This window comes from Jaculus jaculus, chromosome 6 (genome assembly GCF_020740685.1).
Source record: "Jaculus jaculus isolate mJacJac1 chromosome 6, mJacJac1.mat.Y.cur, whole genome shotgun sequence".
NCBI classification, from domain to species: Eukaryota; Metazoa; Chordata; class Mammalia; order Rodentia; family Dipodidae; genus Jaculus; species Jaculus jaculus.
Window position 1 is genome coordinate 147437754 of NC_059107.1, and position 23299 is coordinate 147461052.

A 23299-nucleotide genomic window follows, 5' to 3' on the forward strand; every position below is an offset into this window, starting at 1 on the left:
ATAAGCCAGCTGCAAGACGCATGCACACAAGGTGGCACACCCACACAAGGGAGTGCACGTGTCTGGAGTCCGTCTGCAGTGGTGAAAGCCCTGCTGCACCAATTCATATCCCCCCTCCCATTAAAAAACAAAAAGAAAAGAAATGGAACACTGGAATGTTTGGGGGGAAAATAACTATTTGACAGAACACTCCCCTATGGGGTAAGCTCTTGCCATTGTTTGGCTAAATAGAAATGTTATGCCCATCACATTGCCCTCTAAATATTTATATGTATGCTATCACTTTTGGTCCCTGCTTTTTGCAGTTGGCAGAGACTACTGGGGAACCTCAAAACTAATCAAAGTGCTGAGAAGTGATAGTTGAGTGCTCAAGTACTAAACATAAACATAAACGGGACATCTCCACCACACCTGTCAAGGCTCAGGAAGCATGTGGAAGAGGGGGCAGAAAGAATGTAAGAGCCAAGCCTGGCCGTGGTGGTGCACAGCTTTATTCCCAACACTCAGGAAACAGAGGTAAGAGGACTGCCGTGAGTGAGTTCAAGTCCACCCTGAGGCTACATAGTGAATTCCAGGTCAGTCTGGGCTATAATGAGACCCTACTTAAAAAAAAAAAAAAAAAAAAGTAAGAGCCAAAGGAAGGGGAAGAGCACTTTGAGCGCGGTCTTCTGCATTCATAACCTCATAGGGGCTGTCATCTTCTGCATAAGGCCTGCACAACACTGGGCCCATCAATGTGTCATCAGAGATGATGGAGGAGGGAGAAAGGCATTAAAATAGAAGAACTAACTGAAAAGAAGAGGTTAAATTACAGTGGATAAGGTACAAAAGAAAGTAATAGGTGGGGATTATCATCACAAGACATTATATACTATATGAAAATTGTCAATAATAAAAAAGTTGTATGACACATACAAAAATATTACCTAAAACTTGATATAGCTGAGTTTATGTATTTACTTATATGTATATATTTCAGCATTAATAGTTATAGCTGCTACTGTCAAAAAATCTTTGATGGCTAGAGAGATGGCTTAGCCTGTGAAGCCTAAGGACCCATGTTTGATCTCTCTCCAGATCCCACGTTAGCCAGACACACAAAGGTGAGGCAAGCACAAGGTGCAAGCGTCTGGAGTTAGACTGCAGTGGCTAAGGCCCTCACGCACCAATCACCCCCTCCCGCTCTCTCTCGCTTTCTTGCTGTATCTAAAAAAAATTTGAGGACTGGAGAGATTGTTCAGTGGTTAGAGGCACTTGGTTATGAAGTCTGATGGCCTGGGTCAATTCCCCAGTCTTGTGTAAGGCCAGATGTACAAAGTGGCTCATGCATCTGGAATTCATTTGCCCATGGAAGGAGGCCCTGGTACACCTATATTCACTCTTAAAAAAAATATTGATGAGCTGTAGACATAGCTTAGTGGCTAAGTCACTTGTCTATGAAGCCAAAGAACCCAGTTTCAATACCCCAGTACACACATAAGCCAGATGCACAAGGTGGAGCATCCATCTGCAAATTGTTTGCAGTGGCTAGAGGCCCTGACATGCCCATTCTGCCTCGTTCTCTATCTCAAATAAATAAATAAAATATTTTTTAAAAAATATTTATTTGCAAGCAGAGAGAGAGAGAGAGAGAGGGAGAGAGAAAGACAGACAATGGGCATGTCAGGGCATAGTGCCACTACAGATAAACTCCAGATGCATGTGCCACTTTGTGCATCTGGCTTTATCTGGGTACTAGGAAATTGTACCCAGGTTGTTAGGGTTTGCAGGCAAGCACCTTAACTGCTGACAATCTCTCCAGCTCTTGACAGTATCTCAGCCTTCTTAATTCAACATGCTTGGCTACAGAATTAAATCATCACTTTAGGAACACGTGCTTTCCACTGGGAAAGCACATCAGATATGAAACCAAGGGGAGACTGTTTTAACATTGTCTGCTTTGTATGAAATATGCATAACTTCTTTAGGTAAATATGCCTTCTGAAAAGGCAACTTTGTGGTCCTGGCTAATTATGCAAGTTTGGATTACTGCTTGGAATTAAAATAAACATGCAAGCCTAAGAATATGTATTTGCTTTGGAGGATATTGATTTTCCAGCTCCTTCTTTGAGCTATAATCAACACCTTCAGGCATTAGCATCCCTTAAATGCTGCAAATGCCAATAACAGCTTTGTGTGCTCTGTGAGGAAAGATGATTTCTTTGGGGGGAAGGATGCTTAGAAAGATGACACAGACCCAAGAATAAACAAATTAGTACAACTCTTCCTAATCCTACCTTCACCAAGGCAGAGTCCTTGGTCCCACAAAATATCCTTCCCTAGGTCAGTTCCCAGGCTGAAAACCACACTCACCAAACCTAATGTTTAAACATCTGCTACGAAAAAATTAGGATTATCACTTGGCAAGAATTTTGTCTACTTCTGATATTTAGATAAAGTCATCTTTTTCTGACCTGAACTTTTTTTGGGAGGTGGAAAAAGGCAGAGATGAGTGTGTTTGGCTGTTTACCCTTTTTCTTTCTGAAGACTACGGTGGGTGTTATTATCTCTATTGTTAGAGGAGGAAATTTAGATACAGAAAGGTTAAGCAGCTTGCCAGAGTGAGGCTTAACTGAGGCCTGTGTTACCTCAACAGCCACTGCCTCCTCCACTATGTATCTCCTGCTGGCTTCTCAGCCACAGCACAGGGCATGTGAGCAGGTAAGAGCATGTTAGGAAAGACCACCACCTTTGGGATAGGGGTGCGTCTGCCAAGAAGAGGCAAGATTTGCCCTCCTGCAGGGTACCTGGTGACAGGAGTCTCCTATCAGGGAACTTTAACCACAAGGTCATCCTTCATGGAGCTGAGGCCAGCATCAACTGACCTGTGGTGGCCTGGGCAGCCTCAAATGATTTGTTTAAATGGTTCTCAGCCTGATAGTATACCAAGGCCTCTGGAAAAAGCAAATAAAAATCCTTTCTGAGTAACAGAACTTTTTGTCCTAGGCTTCAAAGAACTTCCATGATATTGGAAACCAGGCATGTTGGCTCATGCCTTTAATCCCAGCCCTTGGGAGGCAGAGGTAGGAGGATCGCTGTGTGCTTGAGGCCAGACTGAGACTACACAGTGAATTCCAGGTCAGCCTGGGCTACAGCCAGCCAGACCCTACCTTAAAGAATAAAATATATATATGGAAACAAATTCTCAGGAGTTTACTTACATGCAGAATCTAAAACAGTCAAACTCAGAAGCCAAGAGGAGAATGGTTGGGGTACGACTGAAGAGATGTGGGGTATCTTCTATTATTTTTCTGCTTTATTTTCCTGAGACAGACTTCCTCACTGAACTCAGAGCTCCCTGTTTTTCAGTGATACCGACTGATCAGGGAGCCCCACTAATCCTGTGTCTCTGTACCTTCTCGGGGCTGGGCTTACAGGTATGCACAACTATACCTGGCTCTTTTAAATTTATTTACATGGGTGCTGGGGATCAAACCCAGGTCCTCCATGCTGAGGCAGCAAGTGCTCATACTTACTGAGCATTCTCCCCCACCCCTCCCTTAGAACTGGTTTTAAATTCAGCTGATTGTTAAACAACTACCCCTGAGGGCCATGTTGTAGAAGTGAGCCAGTCAGTGGCTGTTCTGGTTTCTAAAGCAGCTACTTAAGAACTCACGTATTCCAAGAAACACCAGTGAGGATCAACAACGGTGACACCCAGTAATCATATTTCTAGTGGTGACATCCGTCCGCTCATGCTTTGGAATGGCTGCCACTTCCTAAAGTCATGCTTCCCTAAAGGTCTGCGTAAGCCCAACAGTCCACTCTGTTTGAACCCCACCACTGCAGTGTCCTCACGACAGAAAGAGAAGTCCTGAGTGGGCCTGGTGGCATGCACCTCTAATCCCAGCACTTGGGAGGAAAGGTAGAAGGATCCCTGTGAGTTCAAGCCAGCCTGGGACTACACAGTGAGTTCCAGGTCAGCCTGGACTAGAGTGAGACTCTACCTTGAAAAAAAAAAAAAAAAAAAGACCAAAAAAGAAAAGCAATCTCCAACTTTGTCTCTTTTTTCAGATATTGAATGATTGCTCATCATCCTTTGAAGCCTCTTTGTTTGCTGCTTTGACACAGGGTCTGATTACATAGCTCAGATGCCCTCAAACTCATGGCCATCCTCCTGTCCCAGCTTCCCAAGTGCTTGGACTTTAGGTGTGAGTCATCACGCACAGAAGGTCTTATGCTTTCTAACCATGTGCTTTGACACAGTGGAGACTTTGCAAGCGATGTGACTAGTCTGAAAGGTAGCAATAAGAAAAAGTGAAGAGGCTTCTACCTTTAAAGTTATGCTAATAAGAACATTGACTGATAATAATTCAAGTTTCTCAGCAGCTACAACAGATACATTTTGATCCCGCCTCCAAATTATCAAAGCATTTTCTCAGAACAGAGGTCAGGCCCAGGTATGAAGTCTGGCTGTGAGGGTACAAGAAGACTGCGTCCCTAATAAGAAGTAAGACTCGGGCTCTTCTTTAACCACTTCAGAATCTAAATCCAATCTCCTATAGCAAGAGGAGATCGCCGGGGGCAAGGCAGTGTCTTCTGTTTCTTTTCTGTAGTGACTAGCACACTAACTGATAAAATGCTGGTATTTATGACTTTCGACCTCACATGTTAGCAATCTGTTCTCATTTTACTTTTAAGACAAACATTTCTTTCCCATGTGAACACACAGATACAGCCATGGGCCTGAAGGTTTTATATAACTAAACTTTCACAATGAATTTTTCATGGACTTTGGTTCTGCTAGAATTTTAGTAAAGTTGATAATAATCAAATTTTCTTATAAACAATCCATGTCTAAAACAAAGAACTAAAAGTTTCATTGAGAAATGATTTCCATCCATTGCTTACCAATGATAGAACACTTTGTTGGAAACCTGTAGGCATAAAGGGCTAGGAAGTCTCTTTTTTCTTTCCCACTGAGATATTTTATAACATAAAGACATTAAAATGGCTCATATGGATCTATAGCCACCACAATAAAAAGGAAAATTAAAGTAATAAAACAGAGGGCTTTTGCTTTATGCTTAATCCCTTGAGTAGTATAAATAATGGATTATAAAAGTGAGGCCTGAATGGTAACAGAGTTCTCACATTCAGTAGCACTCATCTAATTACATCCAAACTTGAGCTTGAGTCTTTACACAGACAAGAGATGTAGATTTAGGATGTGAAAGCAGAAGAGAGCCAGTGAAGGCTTTAAATCAAGTAGGGAAATGAGCCAAGAGCTCTGCTGCTCCGTCTTTGCTCCACACATGTCAGCATGTTTACACGGCTGATGATAACTACCTTTGCGCCTTCTCAGGTTTATTAAGCCAGTCAAGGTGCTAGGCCTTTGAAAAACATTGCTGGGAGTAGACAAAGAGAAACAAAAGCCTGAAGAAGAGAGATGCCTTACTTTATGTCATAGGAGAAAAGCCAGCAAAGTCCGTCACAATTTTGTAATTCCAAATATGGCTTCAATTTCCTAACACACTTTAGCAGTCACAGTGCATCAGAAAGAAATACCACTGCTCAGAGAGAACCCAGTCATCCCGAAGTCTATTGATAACAGCTCCCGAGTTCAACGAAGCCAGCACTGGATGTAATGGGCTAGTGTGAGAGAAATGGAGCCTGTGCTCTTGAGCTAATAGTTGTAGCCTTAACCACAGGTAGCAGACTCATGAGCGACACGGGCCTGGCTAGCTTGATACCAACCCTCTCTACTGTTGAAGAGAAACGAATTTGGTGCAGTGTCCCTGGTGACATACCAAATTTGTCTTTCAGCACACACGCTGGCCTTACGTTCCAATGACTCACTGCATTGGAAGTGGACTCTCTCATCTCAAGATGCACAAGTCCCCTCACACAATGTGATCTATGACATACAAGTAGGTTCTGAAATTTAAAACTGGAGCTCATGCGAGCCCAGAGTAAAATAAGAATCTAACTCTACCACCCTAAATCTCAATTTCAAACTAAACTTGAATTTTTTTTTTTTAAATTTTCAAGCTACTGGATCAAAATTAGAGTGCATGTGCTCTGAAGAAAAACCCTGCTAACACTGATGGGAAGATGACCAATATAAGGTATATTCATACTGCAAAGCTCATACTGATAAAAATAAGAATGAAAAACCCGGTTAAACAGGCTGGAGAGATGGCTTAGTGGCTAAGGTGCTGCCTGTGAAGCCTAAGAACTCACGTTCGAATCTCCAGGTCTCACGTAGCCAGACACACAGTGATGCAAAGGGCACAACGCTGCAAATGCGCAACACGAGGGCGTACACATCTGGAGTTTGTTTGCAGTGGTTGACAGCCCTGGCATGGCCAGTCTCTCTCTCTTAAAAAAAAATCCTGAGCTGGAGAGATAGCTTAGCAGTTAAGGCACTTGCTTGCAAAGCCTAAGGACCCAGGTTTGCTTCTCCAGAACTCACATAAGCCAGATGCACATGGTGGTGCACGCATCTAGAGTTTGTGTGCAATGGCTAGAGGCCCTGGTGTACCCATTCTCTCCCTCTAATAAATAAGTGAATAAAAATAAATCTAAAAGAATCCTGTTAACATCTGGAATTTGAAATCCAAATTAAAAACACTAATTATGGAAAAGTGCAAAAGTTAACACAAAATATACAAGTGGTCAGAAAAAAAATATATTAACCTTACCACCCACTCTCATGAGCCATCATTTATCAATATTATCAACTCAAAGCCATTTTTTTGGTTTTTCTTTTTTTTAAATTTTTAATGATTTATTTATTTATTTGACAGAGAGAATGGGCACGCTAGGGCCTCCAGCCACTGCAAACAAACTCTAGATGGCCTTGGGGAATTGAACCTGGGTCCTTTGGCTTTGCAGGCCACTAAGCCATCTCTCCAGCCCCTTTTTTTTTTTTTTTAAGTAGGGTCTTGCTCTAGCCCAGGCTGACCTGGAATTCACTATGTAGTCTCAGGGTGGCCTTGAATTCATGGCAATCCTACCTTTGCCTTCTGAGTGCTGGGATTAAAGGTGTGTACCACCATGCCTGGCTTAAAGCCAGTTTTAAGTTGCCGTTCTATTTCCCTGCATAGCAAACTAGTTCAGCTCTAACACCAGTAAAAACCTCATTTTTTTTTTTTAATTTTTATTAACATTTTCCATGATTATAAAATATATCCCATGGTGATTCCCTCCCTCCCCACCCCCACACTTTCCCGTTTGAAATTCTATTCTCAATCATATTACCTCCCCATTACAATCATTGTAATTACATATATACAATATCAACCTATTAAGTATCTTCCTCCCTTCCTTTCTCCACCCTTTATGTCTCCTTTTCAACTTACTGGCCTCTGCTACTAAGTATTTTCATTCTCACACAGAAGCCCAGTCATCTGTAGCTAGGATCCCCATATGAGGGAGAACATGTGGTGCTTGGCTTTCTGGGCCTGGGTTACCTGACTTAGTATAATACTTTCCAGGTCCATCCATTTTTATGCAAATTTCATAACTTCATTTTTCTTTACCGCTGAGTAGAACTCCATTGTATAAATGTACCACATCTTCATTATCCACTCATCTGTTGAGGGACATCTAGGCTGGTTCCATTTCCCAGCTATTATAAATTGAGCAGCAATAAACATGGTTGAGCATGTACTTCTAAGGAAATGAGATGAGTCCTTTGGATATATGCCTAGGAGTGCTATAGCTGGGTCATATGGTAGATCAATCTCTAGCTGCTTTAGGAACCTCCACACTGTTTTCCACAATGGCTGGACCAGATTGCATTCCCACCAGCAGTGCAGAAGGGTTCCTTTTTTTCCACATCCCCGCCAACATTTATGATCATTTGTTTTCATGATGGTGGCCAATCTGACAGGAGTGAGATGGAATCTCAATGTAGTTTTAATCTGCATTTCCCTGATGACTAGTGACGTAGAGCATTTTTTTAGGTGCTTATATGCCATTCGTATTTCTTCCTTTGAGAACTCTCTATTTAGCTCCTTAGCCCATTTTTTGATTGGCCTGTTTGGTTCCTTATTAGTTAACTTTTTGAGTTCTTTGTATATCCTAGATATTAATCCTCTATCAGATATATAGCTGGCGAAGATTTTTTCCCATTCTGTAGGTTGCCTCTTTGCTTTTTTCACTGTGTCCTTTGCGGTGCAAAATCTTTGTAATTTCATTAGGTCCCAGTGGTTAATCTGTGGTTTTATTGCCTGAGCAATTGGGGTTGTATTCAGAAAGTCTTTGCCAAGACCAAGATGTTGAAGGGTTTCCCCTACTTTTTCCTCTAGCAGTTTCAAAGTTTCCGGTCTGATGTTAAGGTCTTTAATCCATTTGGACTTAATTCTTGTGCATGGCGAGAGAGAAGAATCTATTTTCATCCTTCTGCAGATATTTATCCAGTTTTCAAAACACCATTTGCTGAAGAGGCTGTCTCTTCTCCAATGAGTATTTTTGGCATTTTTATCGAATATCAGGTGGCTATAGCTACTTGGGCTTACATCTGGGTCCTCTATTCTGTTCCACTGATCTACATGTCTGTTTTTGTGCCAGTACCATGCTGTTTTTGTTACTATGGCTCTGTAGTATAGTTTAAAGTCAGGTATGGTGATACCACCAGCCTCTTTTTTGTTGCTCAGTATTATTTTAGATATTCGAGGTTTTTTATGATTCCAAATGAATTTTTGGATTGTTTTTTCTATTTCCATGAAGAAAGCCTTTGGAATTTTGATAGGGATTGCATTAAATGTGTAGATTGCTTTAGGTAAGATTGCCATTTTCACGATATTGATTCTTCCAAGCCAGGAACAAGGGATGTTTCTCCACTTTCTAGTGTCTTCTGCAATTTCTCGCTTGAGTGTCTTAAAGTTCTCATTGTATAGATTCTTTACTTCCTTAGTTAGGTTTATTCCAAGGTATTTTATTTTTTTTGATGCAATTGTGAATGGGAGTGATTCTCTGATTTCATCCTCTGTGTGTTTGTTGTTAGCATATACGAAGGCTACTGATTTCTGTGTATTTATTTTGTATCCTGCTACATTGCTGTAGGTTTTGATCAGCTCTAACAGCTTGCTAGTAGAGTCTTTAGGGTCCTTTATGTATAGAATCATGTCATCTGCAAATAATGATAACTTGATTTCTTCCTTTCCAATTTGTATCCCTTTTATGTGTGTCTCTTGCCTTATTGCTATGGCTAAGACTTCCAAAACTATATTAAATAGAAGTGGAGACAGTGGACACCCTTGTCTTGTTCCTGATTTTAGTGGAAAAGCTTCCAGTTTTTCCCCATTTAGTAATATGTTGGCTGTAGGCTTGTCATAAATAGCCTTTATTATATTGAGATATGTTCCTTCTATTCCCAGTCTCTGTAGGACTTTTATCATGAAGGGATGTTGGATTTTGTCAAATGCTTTCTCTGCATCTAATGAGATGATCATGTGATTTTTGTCCTTCAACCCATTTATGTAATGTATTACATTTATAGATTTGCGTATGTTGAACCATCCCTGCATCTCTGGGATAAAGCCTACTTGGTCAGGGTGAATGATCTTTTTGATATACTCTTGTATTCTGAAAAACCTCATTTTTAACAAAAAGTATTTGTTTATTTATCACACTGTAAACAGTGCCACCAGAATGGCAGTAATAGAAAATGACTTGCCAAAACCTTACATTTTACCCAGTTGTTGTTAGCAGTCGAGGGGTTTTGTGTTTTATTTTTCATTGCCTTTTACTTGAAATACCTACATCAGTAAAAGAAAGAAAACAGAAGAAGACTGAAAGCGACTTGGATTTTAATCTACTGGAAAAGCACGAGCTAGCGAGGTGCAGATGGTCGCGGAACACAGGGACGGCCTCCACTCTGGAGAAGGAGCGAGGAGCAAACCACACACCATCCACGGTGGATGAGACAGGTCAACTAACACTGCCAGCGTGGTGCCCAGAAGGCTAAGATGGTGGCATTCATCAAGTGCCAGGGAAAAAGAAGAGGCCCTCCAGAACAAACTAGATATCCAAGAAAGGGTTCCGGAAAGAGGGGCATCTGAACAAATGCAAACGTGCTGCAGATGACTGGTAGGAAACCCAAGAGCAAGCTTTCTCCCATCAGTCTTCCTTCCACTAGCTGTCTAGGGAATTAGGAAGGAGGCTCTTCAAAGACTACCAGCCTGAAGAGAGGAAAACAGTTAAAAACAAAACAAAACAAAAAGAACCACAGCCAATGAGGAAAAAGACATGGCTATCACCCTCATGATGGCAGAAGTCTAAATGGGGGAAACTAATCATGCATTAGAAATCTTTACTATATAAACCAGGCGTGGTGGCACACGCCTTTAATCTCAGCACTCGAGAGGCAGAGGTAGGAGGATATGGCCAAGAATTCCAGGCTCTCCTGAGACTACATAGTGAATTCCAGGTCAGCCTGAGCTACAGTGAAACCCTACCTCGAAAAGCCAAAAATGAAAAAGAAAGAAAGAAAATTTTACTATATAAGATTAAGTCAAAGTAAAAAGGTCAGGGTTGAGTACAGTCAAATATTTGAAATATTTGAATTTAAAAACTAGGACTTAAACCAAGGTTTTGAATATAAATTTAACCCAAATCAAAAAAAGTCAATCAAGAATATTAAGGGAAAATGCCGGGTGTGGTGGTGTACACCTTTAATCCCAGCACTCGGGAGGCAGAGGTAGGAGGATCACCGTGAGTTCAAGGCCACCCTGAGATTACATAGTAAATTCTAGGTCAGCCTGAGCTCAGTTCAATTCCCCACATAAGCCAAATGCACAAGGTGGCACATGCATGTGGAGTTCATCTGCAGTGGCTAGAGGCTCTGGCGCACCCATTCTTATTCTCTCTCTTTCTCTCTCTCTCTCTGTGTGTGTGTGTGTGTGTGTGTGTGTGTGTGTGCCTCTTTCCCTCTCTTTCTCTCTCAACTAAATAAATAAAACAACAATAATAAATTTTTTTAAGTAATGGAACCAGCCTAGATGTCCTTCAGCTGATGACTGGATAGTGAAGTGACGTGGTACATTACACAATGGAGTTTTATTCAGCAGTAAAGAAATATGAAATTTGCAGGGAAATTGATGAATCTAGAAAGGATTACACTAAATGAGGTAACCCAGGCCCAGAAAGTCATATGCCACATGTTTTCTCACATATGTGGATCCTAGCTGCAAATGTTTAGATTTGTATGTGAGTTGAAGTAAAAGTCAGTAGTAGAGGTCTGGAAGCTAGAAAGGAGCCATGAGGGAGGGAGAAGAGGGGACGGCTTGAGGGAGGGTGTTGTAGATATGTAAGTAGAGGGGCAGACTACTGGGGGTAGAATGGTCTAAGTGGAATTGGGGGAAGGGACAAAGGAAAGGAAGGGTGGAAGGAGGGTTAATCACAATTTAAGATGTTATGAATAAGCTATATGAAAACGTACGTCTTTGCTAGTTTATATATATGTGTGTGTGTGTGTGTGTGTGTGTGTGTGTATGTATGTATGTATGTGTGTATATATATATATATATATATATATATATATATATATATATATATATGGAGAGGGGGCTATAGCAATGGCTCTGTTGTTAAGGTGTTTGCCTATAAAGCCCAAGGACCCAGATTCAATTCCCCAATACCCATGCAAGGCCAGATGCACAATGTGGTACGTGTCTGGAGTTTTGTTTCCAGTGGCTACAGGCCCTGGCATGTTCCCCCCCACCCTCTCTCTCATAAATAAATAAAACAAAAGAGAGAGAATGTATAGGCAGAAGTATCCTATGGACATGGATGACAGTATGCCCAGAAGCCATAGATTATTATTAGAAAAATTCAGTGCCAGGAGTAGATAACTCCCAGTGAGTTGTTGGCCAAGGAGATCCCTGATGCCCTCCAAACAATATAAGCCATTGCCAAAGCTCTTGATGGTGCATCAGAACTACATGATAAGAACCCTATTGCTGAAGACCCACATGCTTGGGCTGCATGTACTGAGAAATCAAGCTGGAGCTGAGCTGGAAGCCTCCTCCCTGATGACTAGCTGTCAGCAAGCTGGAAAGAGCTCTGCAGCCTGCACTCTTTTGGGAGACAGAAGTCATCAATGGTGTTAAACAGCAGTGAACCCTGCAAGCCTTAAGGCTGGCCAGCCAGGCCAAATGTGCCAATTGGTGCGATAGTGACATGTCTATCATGGGGGAAATCAATTGCTCTCAGACTGGACTGAAGGCCTGCTCCATGCCTGGTACTAAAAACCTAGTCAAAAGCCTATGGCTGGTAAGGTCATGAGCCCTAGGGGAGTAATGTCTGCTGCTGTCTGGCTGAATACATGTATTACGTCCACTAGACTGCCCACTAAGCACTTATGGTTTTGCCCATATATTAATGCTACTCTCACTTTTGGTTTTCAGGGTTTTCTGCAGTGACTCAAAAGTCACTATAGTGCTGAGAAGTGACAGTGGAGTGTTCAGCACTAAGTGGGACATCTCTATCACACCCTCCAAGGCTCAGGGTCCATTATGGAAGAGGTAGCAGAAATAATGTGAGTGCCAAAGGATGGGCAGGACTGCTTACAATGCTGTCTTTCAGACACAAAGTGATCTTGAGGTTCAGGACCTCACAGTGCCTGATACTACCTACATGAGACCTTCATAACAGTGGGAAAAATGATGACATCAACATAGAAGAGAGATTATTTGGAAAGAATAAGGGATTCAGTGAGGGTGGGTTTGGGAGGGGGAAAAGGAAGGTAAGAATTATCATGGTTTTTTGTCTATATTATGGAAGCTGTCAATAAAACGTTAAAAAAAAGTAAAAAGCTATTTTTCATTCTTTTCATGTTCAAAATGATTGCAGCAGCTGGAAAGGGTCAAGTTCTTAAACCTCAAAAGTGTGTGTGTGTGTATGTGTTAATATGTGTTTGGTCTGAGAATTCATAATCTCATGCTAAGATATTCCACTGGCATAATGCATAGGGTTGGCTGAAAATACAAAGATCTACTTTCACAGGCACTTTATTCTTCAGGAAAAATTAAAATGTGCCATTTGTGTGTGTGTGCATGCACAAGCATGTGATGGGTGGGCATGCATACGTGTGTAAGTGCACATGTGGATGTGGGTGTGTACGCCAGAAGACAACCTTGGGTGTCATCCTCAGGGATAGCATCTACCTTTTATAATATTTTTTTTTCCATTTATTTGGGAGCTAGAAAGAGGAAGAGAGAGAGGAAATTGGCACCCCAAGGACGAATTCCAGATGCATGTGCCACCCGGCTTACATGGGTCCTGGGGAATCAAACCGAGGTCCTTTGGCTTTGCAGGAAAGCGCCTTAACCACTAAGCAATCTCTCCAGCACAAATCTACCTCTTTTTGAGACAGGGTCTCTCATTGGCCAGAGCTCACCCATTAGCCTAGACTGGCTAGCCAGTGAGCTTCAGGAATCCTCTTGTCTCTGTTTCCCTAGCACTGAGGTCACAGGCATGCACCACCATGCCTAGCATTTTATATGTGTGCTGGGGAATCAAACTCAGGTCTTCCTGCTTATGAGGCAAGTACTTTACTCACTGAGCTACCTCCCCAAACCTAATAAAGATTCTTAAAAACAGTCTGCAAGACATGTTTAAAAAAAAGTCGGGCCAGATGTGGTGTCGCATGCCTTTAATCCCAGCACTCGGGAGGCAGAGGCAGAGGCAGAGGCAGGAGGACTGCCACAGTTCTAGGCCACCACCCTGAGACTACAGAGTGAATTCCAGGTCAACGTGAGCTAGAGTGAAACCCGACCTCAAAACAACAACAACAACAAAAAGTCAGGGCTGGAGAGATGGCTTAGCAGTTAAGGTGCTTGCCTGCAAAGCCAAAGATCCTAGGTTCAATTCCCCAGGAACCACGTAAGCCAGATGCACAAGGTAGCACATGTGTCTGGAGTTTATGTGAAGTGGCTGGAGGCCATGGCATGCCCATTCTCGCTCTGTCTGCCTTTCTATCTGCTTCTTTCCCTCCCTCTCAACTTAATAAATAATTTTTTTAAAGTTTTTAAAAAATGATTTTTTAAAAATGTCAACACTTAAAAACACTCTGCAGCCAGGCATGATGGCAGATGCCTTTAATCCCAGCACTCGGGAGGCAGAGGTAGGAGGAGTGCACTGAATTCAAAGCCACCCGAGACTACCTAGTAAATTCCAGGTCAGCCTGGGCTAGAGCAAGACCTTACCTCGAAAGCCACACAATAGTGATAGCATCAGCTAAGTCTTATAAAACATTTACCATGTAGCAAACTGTTCATAACACACTAATTTAATTTTCAAAACAACTATCAAGTGAATACTACTGTTCCTCCCATTTATAGACAGTAGCTGGGACACAGAGAAGTGAAGAACTGCTCTCACATCTCAACCTTCACTGGTAAGGATTTAAGAAAAAGGTTTTTTTTAAAAAAAGCATATAAGTACACTTTCAGTCTAGAGTTAAATCTGTTTTTAAATAAACTCAGAAAAAATACTTATATCTTCATCAACGTAAGGGCAATGACACAGGATGGCATGTTAGCACAGAGCCACAGACAAGAGGCTAATGGTAGAGACGTAAACAGGAACATGCTCTCAAAATGACATGCTTGTCAAATGACCAGACCTATCTGAATATTTCCCGAGGGACTGAGAAAGCATCTTTTTCACAGTAAGCACACAGAAGAGAGCACCAAACATAAATGACAATAAATGGCCATCTCACATACAGCAATGAAAGTGCCAGCAGCAAAAAGCACTTGAAATACATTTTAGGAAGAGAAAAAATAGTACTCCCAGCCAGTTGGCTGTTTTTTTTTTTCTTTTAGGCTCTGAAAGCACTTTCCACATAGATAACATTTATATGATATTATATTACAATTACCATGCAGCTGTCTTCCCTCTACACCACAAATCCTTGACAACAGGGTCTAAATTTACTGTTCCTAAGATTTAAAAGTACTGAAGAGAATGAAGATTTATTGAATGAATAAATAATATATTTGATAGGTGACTTTTAATAAAATCAAGACTAAAGTAGTAGAGTTTATAAAGTCTCAATTAAATTGTCAGAATTCTGTTATTTCAGAATAGATTCTATCTCCCTTACTGGCATTTAAGACCTTTCTATGGCAGGCCTAATTTGACTTATGACCTTATCTAACCTACTCTGCCCTCTTAGGTCCGGTATGTGACTTCCTTTCTCTGGCACAAGCTCTGTGCTTTCCTATCTCAGTGCATTAACTTAATAATCTCCTGAGTTTTATACTATGCAGCTGTCTCAGCAGAAAACACTTGAGCATACTTATTAAATACTGTGTTGGTATGTTATTGTTAAGCAATCATACCATAAGAAGAATATATACTCTAACCAAATCAGATAAAGAAGTTTTTCTACTTTTTTGTTGTTGTTTGTTTGTTTTTTCTAGGTAGGGTCTCGCTCTAGCTCAGGCTGACCTGGAATTCACTATGTAGTCTCAGGGTGGCCTCGAACTCATGGCAATCATCCTACCTCTGCCTCCTGAGTGCTGGGATCAAAGGCGTGCACCACCACACCTGGCAAAGTTTTAGTTTTTTGTTCCTACACATAATTCATTGTTTTTCATGTATTCTGGTTTGAAATATCACTGATTCACATCAAAGCACAAACCTCTCATAGCATTTGTGAATTAAGAGAATCAGTACATGAAAAGCCCTCAGTACTCAACATAATGGAAGCACTAAATGCCAGCTCATGTCATTAATGCCCTTGCCATGTAGTTTCGCTTGGCTGGGACAATGCCCACATGGCTACCCTCTAGCTTCTAGCATGTCAAACACCCTTTAAAGACAAATTCAAATGTTTTTTCTTCCAAGAAAGCCTTCAGTCCATCTCTGAAGGCATTGAGATTTCTCACTATTGGAAAAATCATGTCTACAAAGTTGAACAAGAACTATAAGTGAGAAGCCAAAATAAAGCTGGAGCAGGCAGAAACATAGAGTGGTTTAGGGAAAAGGATGCAGATGAGCAAGGAAGATATTATTTTTTTTTTGAAGCAAGCCCAAGAGACTGGCCTTTTTTATGAAAGAGGGGTTGCGGGGTAGAATTGGCATACCAGGGCCTCCAGCCACTGTAATCAAACTCCAGACACATGTGCCACCTTGTGTGCACGTGCAAACTTGCACATGCATCACTGTGTGCGTCTGGCTTATGTGGGATCTGGAGAGTCAAACATGGGTCCTTAAGCTTTGCAGGCAAGCACCTTAAGCACTAAGTCATCTCTCCAGCCTGGAAGAAATTATTAATGCTAAGGCAATTAAAACACAAAAATGCAGCCATAGTAAATTATCTGTCTCTAAAGTAGGCAATGTTAATGTGGGCCTAACACATGAACACTGACAATTTGACAGAAAGTTGTGATACATGTATATGGGAAAGATGGGCCATTATGACATCCTTGAAGCCTTTTACTTTTATTAGCCCAAGTCTAAAGGAAATGAACCACACACTTGAAGTTTAAGCATGATGCTTTAAAACTTACAGATAAATGCCCAAATAGCCAAAATATTTCAAAGTGATTGTTTCTAAACTAGAAAGGTAGAACATATTAGTTTTATTTTTTTTTAATTTATACATACATTGATGTTACTTTAAAAAGTAAAAGCAACTTTTTTAAGTTTGAAAAATTAGGAACCTTCCAGATAATAGAGAAAATACTTAGGGATAGAATCTAGCCAGTTGTGGTGGTGCACGCTGGTAGCATATCACTGAAGAGGCAGAGGCAGGAGGATCATGAGTATGAGGCCAGCCTGGACTCACATTAAAAAAAAGAGAGAGAGGGAAAGGTTTAAAAAAGAAAAAAATAAATAAATTTTATACTTTTTTATTTTTTACTTATTTTCAAGTAGAGAGAGAGAGAGAGAGAATGAGGGTATGGGCACGCCAGGGCCTCTAGCTGCTGCAAACGAACTCCTATGCTGCTTTGTGCATCTGGCCTTATGAGGGTGCTGGAGAACTGAACCTGGGCTCATTAGGCATTGCAGTCAAGTGCCTTACTGCTGAGCCAGCTGATGCAAAAGATCCAGGAACCATGTAAGACTGCAGAAAGGGCCAGACATGGTGACATACTCCTGCAACTTCAGTACCATCAGGCTGAAGCTGGCATGGCAGGAGTTCAAGGCTAGCCTGGGTTATAGTTTACAGAGCAAGTTTGAGGCCAGGTTGAGCTACTATGAAGACCCTGTCTCAAAAAGAATTTTTGTGGATATCAAACTCGTTTGCAGCAGGTTAATATTTGCAGAGACTACACCTGGGGACTGGGGCATGAAAAACTATGTGCCTTGGGTAGAGCTCCTAGGACACAAGGAATTCATCAGTTTCTCAAAAGATTTCCTAACAAACCTAAGTCAGCAGCTCACATGATCTGAGCTGATGCAAATATGTGATCTGTCTTATGCCCAGACTCCCCAGAACTTTTACTTCCTACAACTCTCAATAAAAGCTGCAAGTCAGGATGGAGAGATGGCTTAGTGGTTAAGCCATTTGCCTGCAAAGCCAAAGGTCCCAGGTTCAATTCCCCAGGACCTACATAAGCCAGATGCACAAGGGGCACATGCATCTGGAATACGTTTGCAGTGTGTAGAGGCCCTGGTGTGCCCGTTCTCTCTGTCTGTCTCCCTTCTATCTCTCTCTGCTTGCAAATAGATAAATAAAATTTATTTTTTTAAAAAAAGCTGCAAGTCAAGTCAGGATAGGGCTTCATTCCAGTGAAGTCCCCAGCCCTCCTTCAAATTATATCTTTTTGTTTGTTTGTTTTTTGAGGTAAGGTCTTGCTCTATCCCAGACTAACCTGAAATTCACTATGTAGTCCCAGGGTAGCCTTGAACTCATGGCAACTGTCTTCTGACTCCCAAGTGCTGGGATTAGAGGTGGCTGCTACCACACCCAACTCAAATTATATCTTGTGTGATCATTTCAGATCCTCTCAGGAACTGCTGAACAGTAATGACAAAATTTTTAAAAAAATTATCAAAACAAAAACTCAGGGCTGGAGAGATGGCTTGGTGGTTAAGGAGTTTTCCTGCAAAGCCAAAGGACCCTGGTTCAATTCTCCAGGAACCATGTAAGCCAAATGCACAAGGTGGTGCATGCATATGGAGTTTATTTGCAGTGGCCAGAGGCCCTGGTGTACCCATTCTCTCCTCCATCCCTGCCTCTTTCTCCCTCAAATAAATAAATTAAATTAAATAAGTAAAAATATAAAAAATCTAGGGACTTCCCTCTTACCCCCCAGAACTAAAACAGGAGTTTTTAGTGTAATGGGGTTAAATAAAACAGGCAAAACACCCACCCCAGAGCATCCTGGGAAGGAATTTAAGAACCCTTAAGAACAAGTAAAAAGAGCAACTCTCAAAGCTTCTGGGACAGTGAAAAGAAGTTATAATACAATGTTCAGTGGGACCATGAGCAAGATGGTACCTATTATTTTTTTTAAATATATTTTATTATTTATTTATTTGAGAGAGAGACAGAGACAGGAACAGGCTGGTAGAGAGAGGGAATGGGCACGCCAGGGCCTCCAGCCACTGCAAACAAACTCCAGGTGCATGTGCCCCTTTGTGCATCTGGTGTACATGGGTCCTAGGGAATTAAACCGGGGTCCTTAGGCTTTGCAGGCAAATGCCTTAACCACTAAGCCATTTTCTTAGTCAGATACTTTTTTTTTTTGGAGGTAGGGGGTCTCGCTCTAGTTCAGGCTAATCTGGAATTCACTATGTAGTCTCAGAGTGGCCTCGAACTTACAGCGATCTTCCTACCTCTGCCTCTGAATGCTGGGATTAAAGGCATGCACCAACCATGCCTGGCTGTTCCGGTATCTGTTCTTAATGGTAAGAAGCACTCAAATTCCAAAGAAACAGAATTACATATGTAATTGACCTATTAATATAGAAAATGCAATAAGACATTTATCACATGCAATGGTGCAAAACATTTACTTCTTTCCCCTAGTTCTTAGGAATCTATTGGAGGAACTGGAAAGATGACTTAGTGGTTAAGGTGCTTACCTAAGAAGCCTAAGGACCTAGATTCAACTCCCCAGAACCCACAAGAGCCAGATACTCATGGTAGCTCATGCGTCTGAAGTTTGTTTGCAGTGGCAGAAGGCCCATTTTCTCCCTTTCTTCCTCCTTCCCCCATCTCTCTCTCTAACAAATAAACAAAATACTTTTTAAAAATAATCTATTGGGGCTGGAGAGATGGTTTAGTGGTTAAGGCAATTGCCTGTGAAGCCAAAGGATTCCCCAGGACCCGTGTAAGCCAGGTGCACAAGGTGGCACGAGTGTCTGGAATTCGTTTGCAGTGGCTAGAGGCCCTGGCATGCCCATTCTCTCTTTCTCTCTCTCGCTCACTCGCTCGCTCAAATAAATAAAAAGAAAATAAAGAAAAAATTATTTTAAAAGAATCTATTGGAATAAGACCCCATACAAAATAACCAAACAAGCAAAAACAAAAAGAAAAGGCAGGAAATTGAAAGGCTCCAGTTACCAAACCATGTTAAATGTGGTCCTGAGATTATCAGCGTTTAGGTTAACTCCATGCAAAGGCTTCTAGCTGCTTCCTGGAATGGTAAAGCATGTCATGTAGCCACAGGTCCGCAGCACCTTGAGCATTAACAGGCTCCAGGGGAGCTTTCAATCTCGCCCGCAGCACAGCAGCCTGAGTATAAGAGATGCACAGGGCTCTCACCCTTACCTGCAGCACAGCAGCAAGCAGGTACACGACGATGAAGATTACCGTCAGGGACGTATGGCCACTTTTCATCAAGTGAATTGTGTAGAGGAAAATCAAGTGTCCAGGGATGACTAAAAGCAGGAGAACTTGGGCAGACTTATTATTTACTCCTGTAATATAAAATGCAAAAGTCATTCAAGCAAAATCATACTTTGGTTAATAGGGGGTCATTTATCACAATGTAAACATTGCAGCTGGGCTACAACTCAGTGGTAGACCACTTTTCAAGCAGAGGTCCCGGGTTCAATCCCCGGTATTGAGGGGAGGAAAAAGATAGCTTAGGGTTAGAGAGGTGGCTTAGCAGTTAAGGCACTTGCCTGCGAAGCCTAGGACCCAGGCTCGATTCCCTAGTACCCATGTAAGCCAGATGCACAGGGTGGTACATAAATCTGGAGTTCATATGAAGTAGGTAGAGACTCTGGTGTGCTCATTCTCTCTCTTGCTCACTCTATCTGTTTCTCTCTCTCATAAATAAATACATACATAAACCCATAAAATATTTTTTAAAAACACTTAAAAGTTTGCCTAAAATCTGGGTGTGGAGGCATAGGCCTGCAATCCCAGTACTATGGGGAACTGAGGCAAGAGGATCTTGATTTCAAGGTCAGTTTGGGCTACACAGTGAAATCCTGTGTCAAAAAGAAAAACAAAAAGAGCCAGGCATGGTACTGCAGACATTTAATCCCAGCACTTGGGAGGCAGAGGTAAGAGAACGGCTGTGAGTTCAAGACCACCCTGAGACTACAGAGTGAATTCCAGGTCAGCCTGGACTAGAGTGAGACTCTACCTCGGGAAAAAAAAAAAAAATTGAGGAATACTTTCTAGTTAATATATCTCATAACATCACAAAGTTTGAATGCTATAAATCTCAATTATTTGCAATTAACTTAATTCTTACATTGTTATATGTAATTATGTAATTAAATGAAAGATAGATGATAAAAGCTTGCTGTGAAGAAGAATGTTTTCTATCATGAAAACAAAAGGAAGATGAAGAGGAAGCAGCTTTTAGACAATGGAGACATGCTGATTTTAGGCATTCCTTTACAGTTCTGTCAGTGTTGTTATAAGGATGGGCATTTTTAATCTTCATTCAAAAGTCAAATAGTGTTATATATTTTCACCAGGAAAAAAGATGTCAAGAACTGTGAGGTTTAAAATTATGATCTCAGATTCTTGGTAATCACTTGTCTGGTTCACATTGTTACTGCACTGCTCCCTATAACTAGTGCTCTCTCCTGCCATACTGTTTGGGATCAAATACCCACACTAAGAAAAAGACAGAAAGATTGACGCAGGACAAAAAGCACAGCTGTTTTCCTAAACCACCAAGCAATGCTCTATGTGTACAGTTCCTCTTTCTTGACTACTAATAAAACATCCCAGAGAGAGGAATAAAAGGGGGAAATTATACGTAGACCCTCAGTAACTGCTGAACCAAATGAAACAACTTTTTATTCACTGAGACTAGCTCTCAGAAGTAGAAAAGTTCTACAACACTCACAAATTGTATATTCAACTAATGTTGGCTGCCTAAGCCCACAATCACATACCTGGACCCAAAAAAGTCCTACATGGATAGAAACAACCTTTGGGCTCGTCAGGCAGTTCTCCTGGGATGCTGTGTAAATGGAGGTAGGTAGAAATCCTGCTAGCTTGAATAGCCACCAAATTGCCACCAATACCTGAAACATTGGGGAAAAGGAACAAGCAAGTTATCCTCATATTTTGTAACAGCTTCATAAATTCAACCAAAAGCAAGCTTCATGCTACATTCTAGGCCAATAAAACAAGTTCCTCTGAAATGCTGAGTTATTTAATGTTCAGGTAGATATTCCAAAAGCATAAAAATCACTGTTATAAAAATTTCTTCACATTTTTCAAACATGAGTAACCACTTAATAGTAGAAGCAGACCAGGGCAGATAATTTTATAAATCATTATTATAATCAATACATAAAACTAGGTAACAAGATGTTCATGTTTATCACCTTAATGAGAAAGAAAGTAAGCTAGATTTATTTAAATTGACAAGTCTTGATATTTTTTTCAGGTTACTAAAGAAATTGGTATAAAGCGCTAAACAAAATTACTTGGGAAAGTCACCTTTTAACCTAGAAAGTTCTCTCACCAACTCTGAGGCAGAGCCAATGCCAAGGCTTGACATGAACTCCAAAGGATGGGAGGTTCTCCAAGGTGAGATGGGGCACTCAATGGCCTCTACTTTTACAGTGAGAAAGAGGTTATTGCCACAGAAGCAAGTAGGAAGAAAACAAATGCAAATTTCAATTTCTTACAGGTTGAGGGTGGGCTAGCATTAACTGTTAGAGAAGCTGGAGCCCTAGACACAAGGGGAGTCCAGATTCACTTGCCAGAACTTTCCATAAGCCTTTATTGAAGTGCTCTAGAGACAGACTGAGGTGGGGTGGGTGCACAACGTTACCACTTTCAGCTGTGGTGATACACAAGCCCTTTCTAGTGTGAACGGAAGTTGCCTGGGAGGTGGACACACTCCAGCTGCCCATTCCCAGGCAAAGACCGGTCACCACTGCAGGAAGAATCCGAACAAGTGACAACTGCTGGAGGAGGAGAGTAAAACCTCCCTGCTCAAAAGCAGTCTGGTAGTTTGGCTGTTTATGACAGGAAGAGATAGAAGCACCGAGAAAGCCCTACCTCTGAGGACCAAAGGTGCACACACTGCAAAGACAGAGTGAGAGAACCCACATCCAGCCCATGGCCTGAAGCAAGTAAAAGCATCAGCAAATTTCCACTGGAAGAAGAGCAAGAAACAGATAATCAAGCCATCCATGCTGCAGCTACATAGCACTCAAGGCATCACAATAACAACAGGGTAGGGGACAAGAGGCCACCAATAACCCTAGTTTAACTACTGACTAGACTGACTCAATTCTCCACACCACTAATGGCCAAAGAGAAAGAACTGCTCCTGCTGGAGAGATGGTTCAGTGGTTAAGAACACTTCCTGTGCAAGCACGAGGGCCTGAGGAGACCCAAGAGATTACTTTGAATTCAGTGCCCAGGACCAACAGAAACATCTGGGCATGGCCACATGTTTGTAACCCCAGTCCCACAGGGGAGCAGAGACCCGAGAATTACCAGTGCTCACAGAGAAACACCAAGGCTGGGGGTCAGTAATGGACTCCAGTAAAGTAAGGACAGGCAGAAGAAAAAAATGAGGCAGGACACCTGACATTCAGCTCCAACCACCTCAGGTGAGTGCACCTGGCTGCAGGTGAGCTCGAGGGTTTTATCACTGCAAAGTTGTTACCCTGGAATAATTCAAAGGATGCTTTCTTGGTACTGATATACACTGTTTATATTTAGAGTTTGCCATAAGCATTTCTTTTAAATATTTAACTTCTCCAAAAACTAACTTCGGGGCTGGAGAGATGGCTTAGTGGTTAAGCGCTTGCCTGTGAAGCCTAAGGACCCTGGTTCAAGGCTCGATTCTCCAGGTCCCACGTTAGCCAGATGCACAAGGAGGCACATGTGTCTGGAGTTCGTTTGCAGTGGCTGGAA

General features: G+C 41.7%; 1 protein-coding gene across 5 annotated transcripts in view; it reads right to left on the bottom strand.

Annotated features, from left to right (window-relative positions):
* Positions 1–23299, bottom strand: part of Slc41a2 (solute carrier family 41 member 2) — a 142093-nt gene that overhangs the window by 40251 nt on the left and 78543 nt on the right. For all 5 annotated transcript variants that reach the window (XM_045153206.1, XM_045153208.1, XM_045153204.1 and 2 more), the window contains 2 exons: positions 21313–21444; positions 19721–19869 (listed from right to left, as the gene is read on the bottom strand). In XM_045153206.1, coding sequence (XP_045009141.1) covers positions 19721–19869; positions 21313–21444 — 281 coding nt within the window. The remainder of the gene's footprint in view (positions 1–19720; positions 19870–21312; positions 21445–23299) is intronic.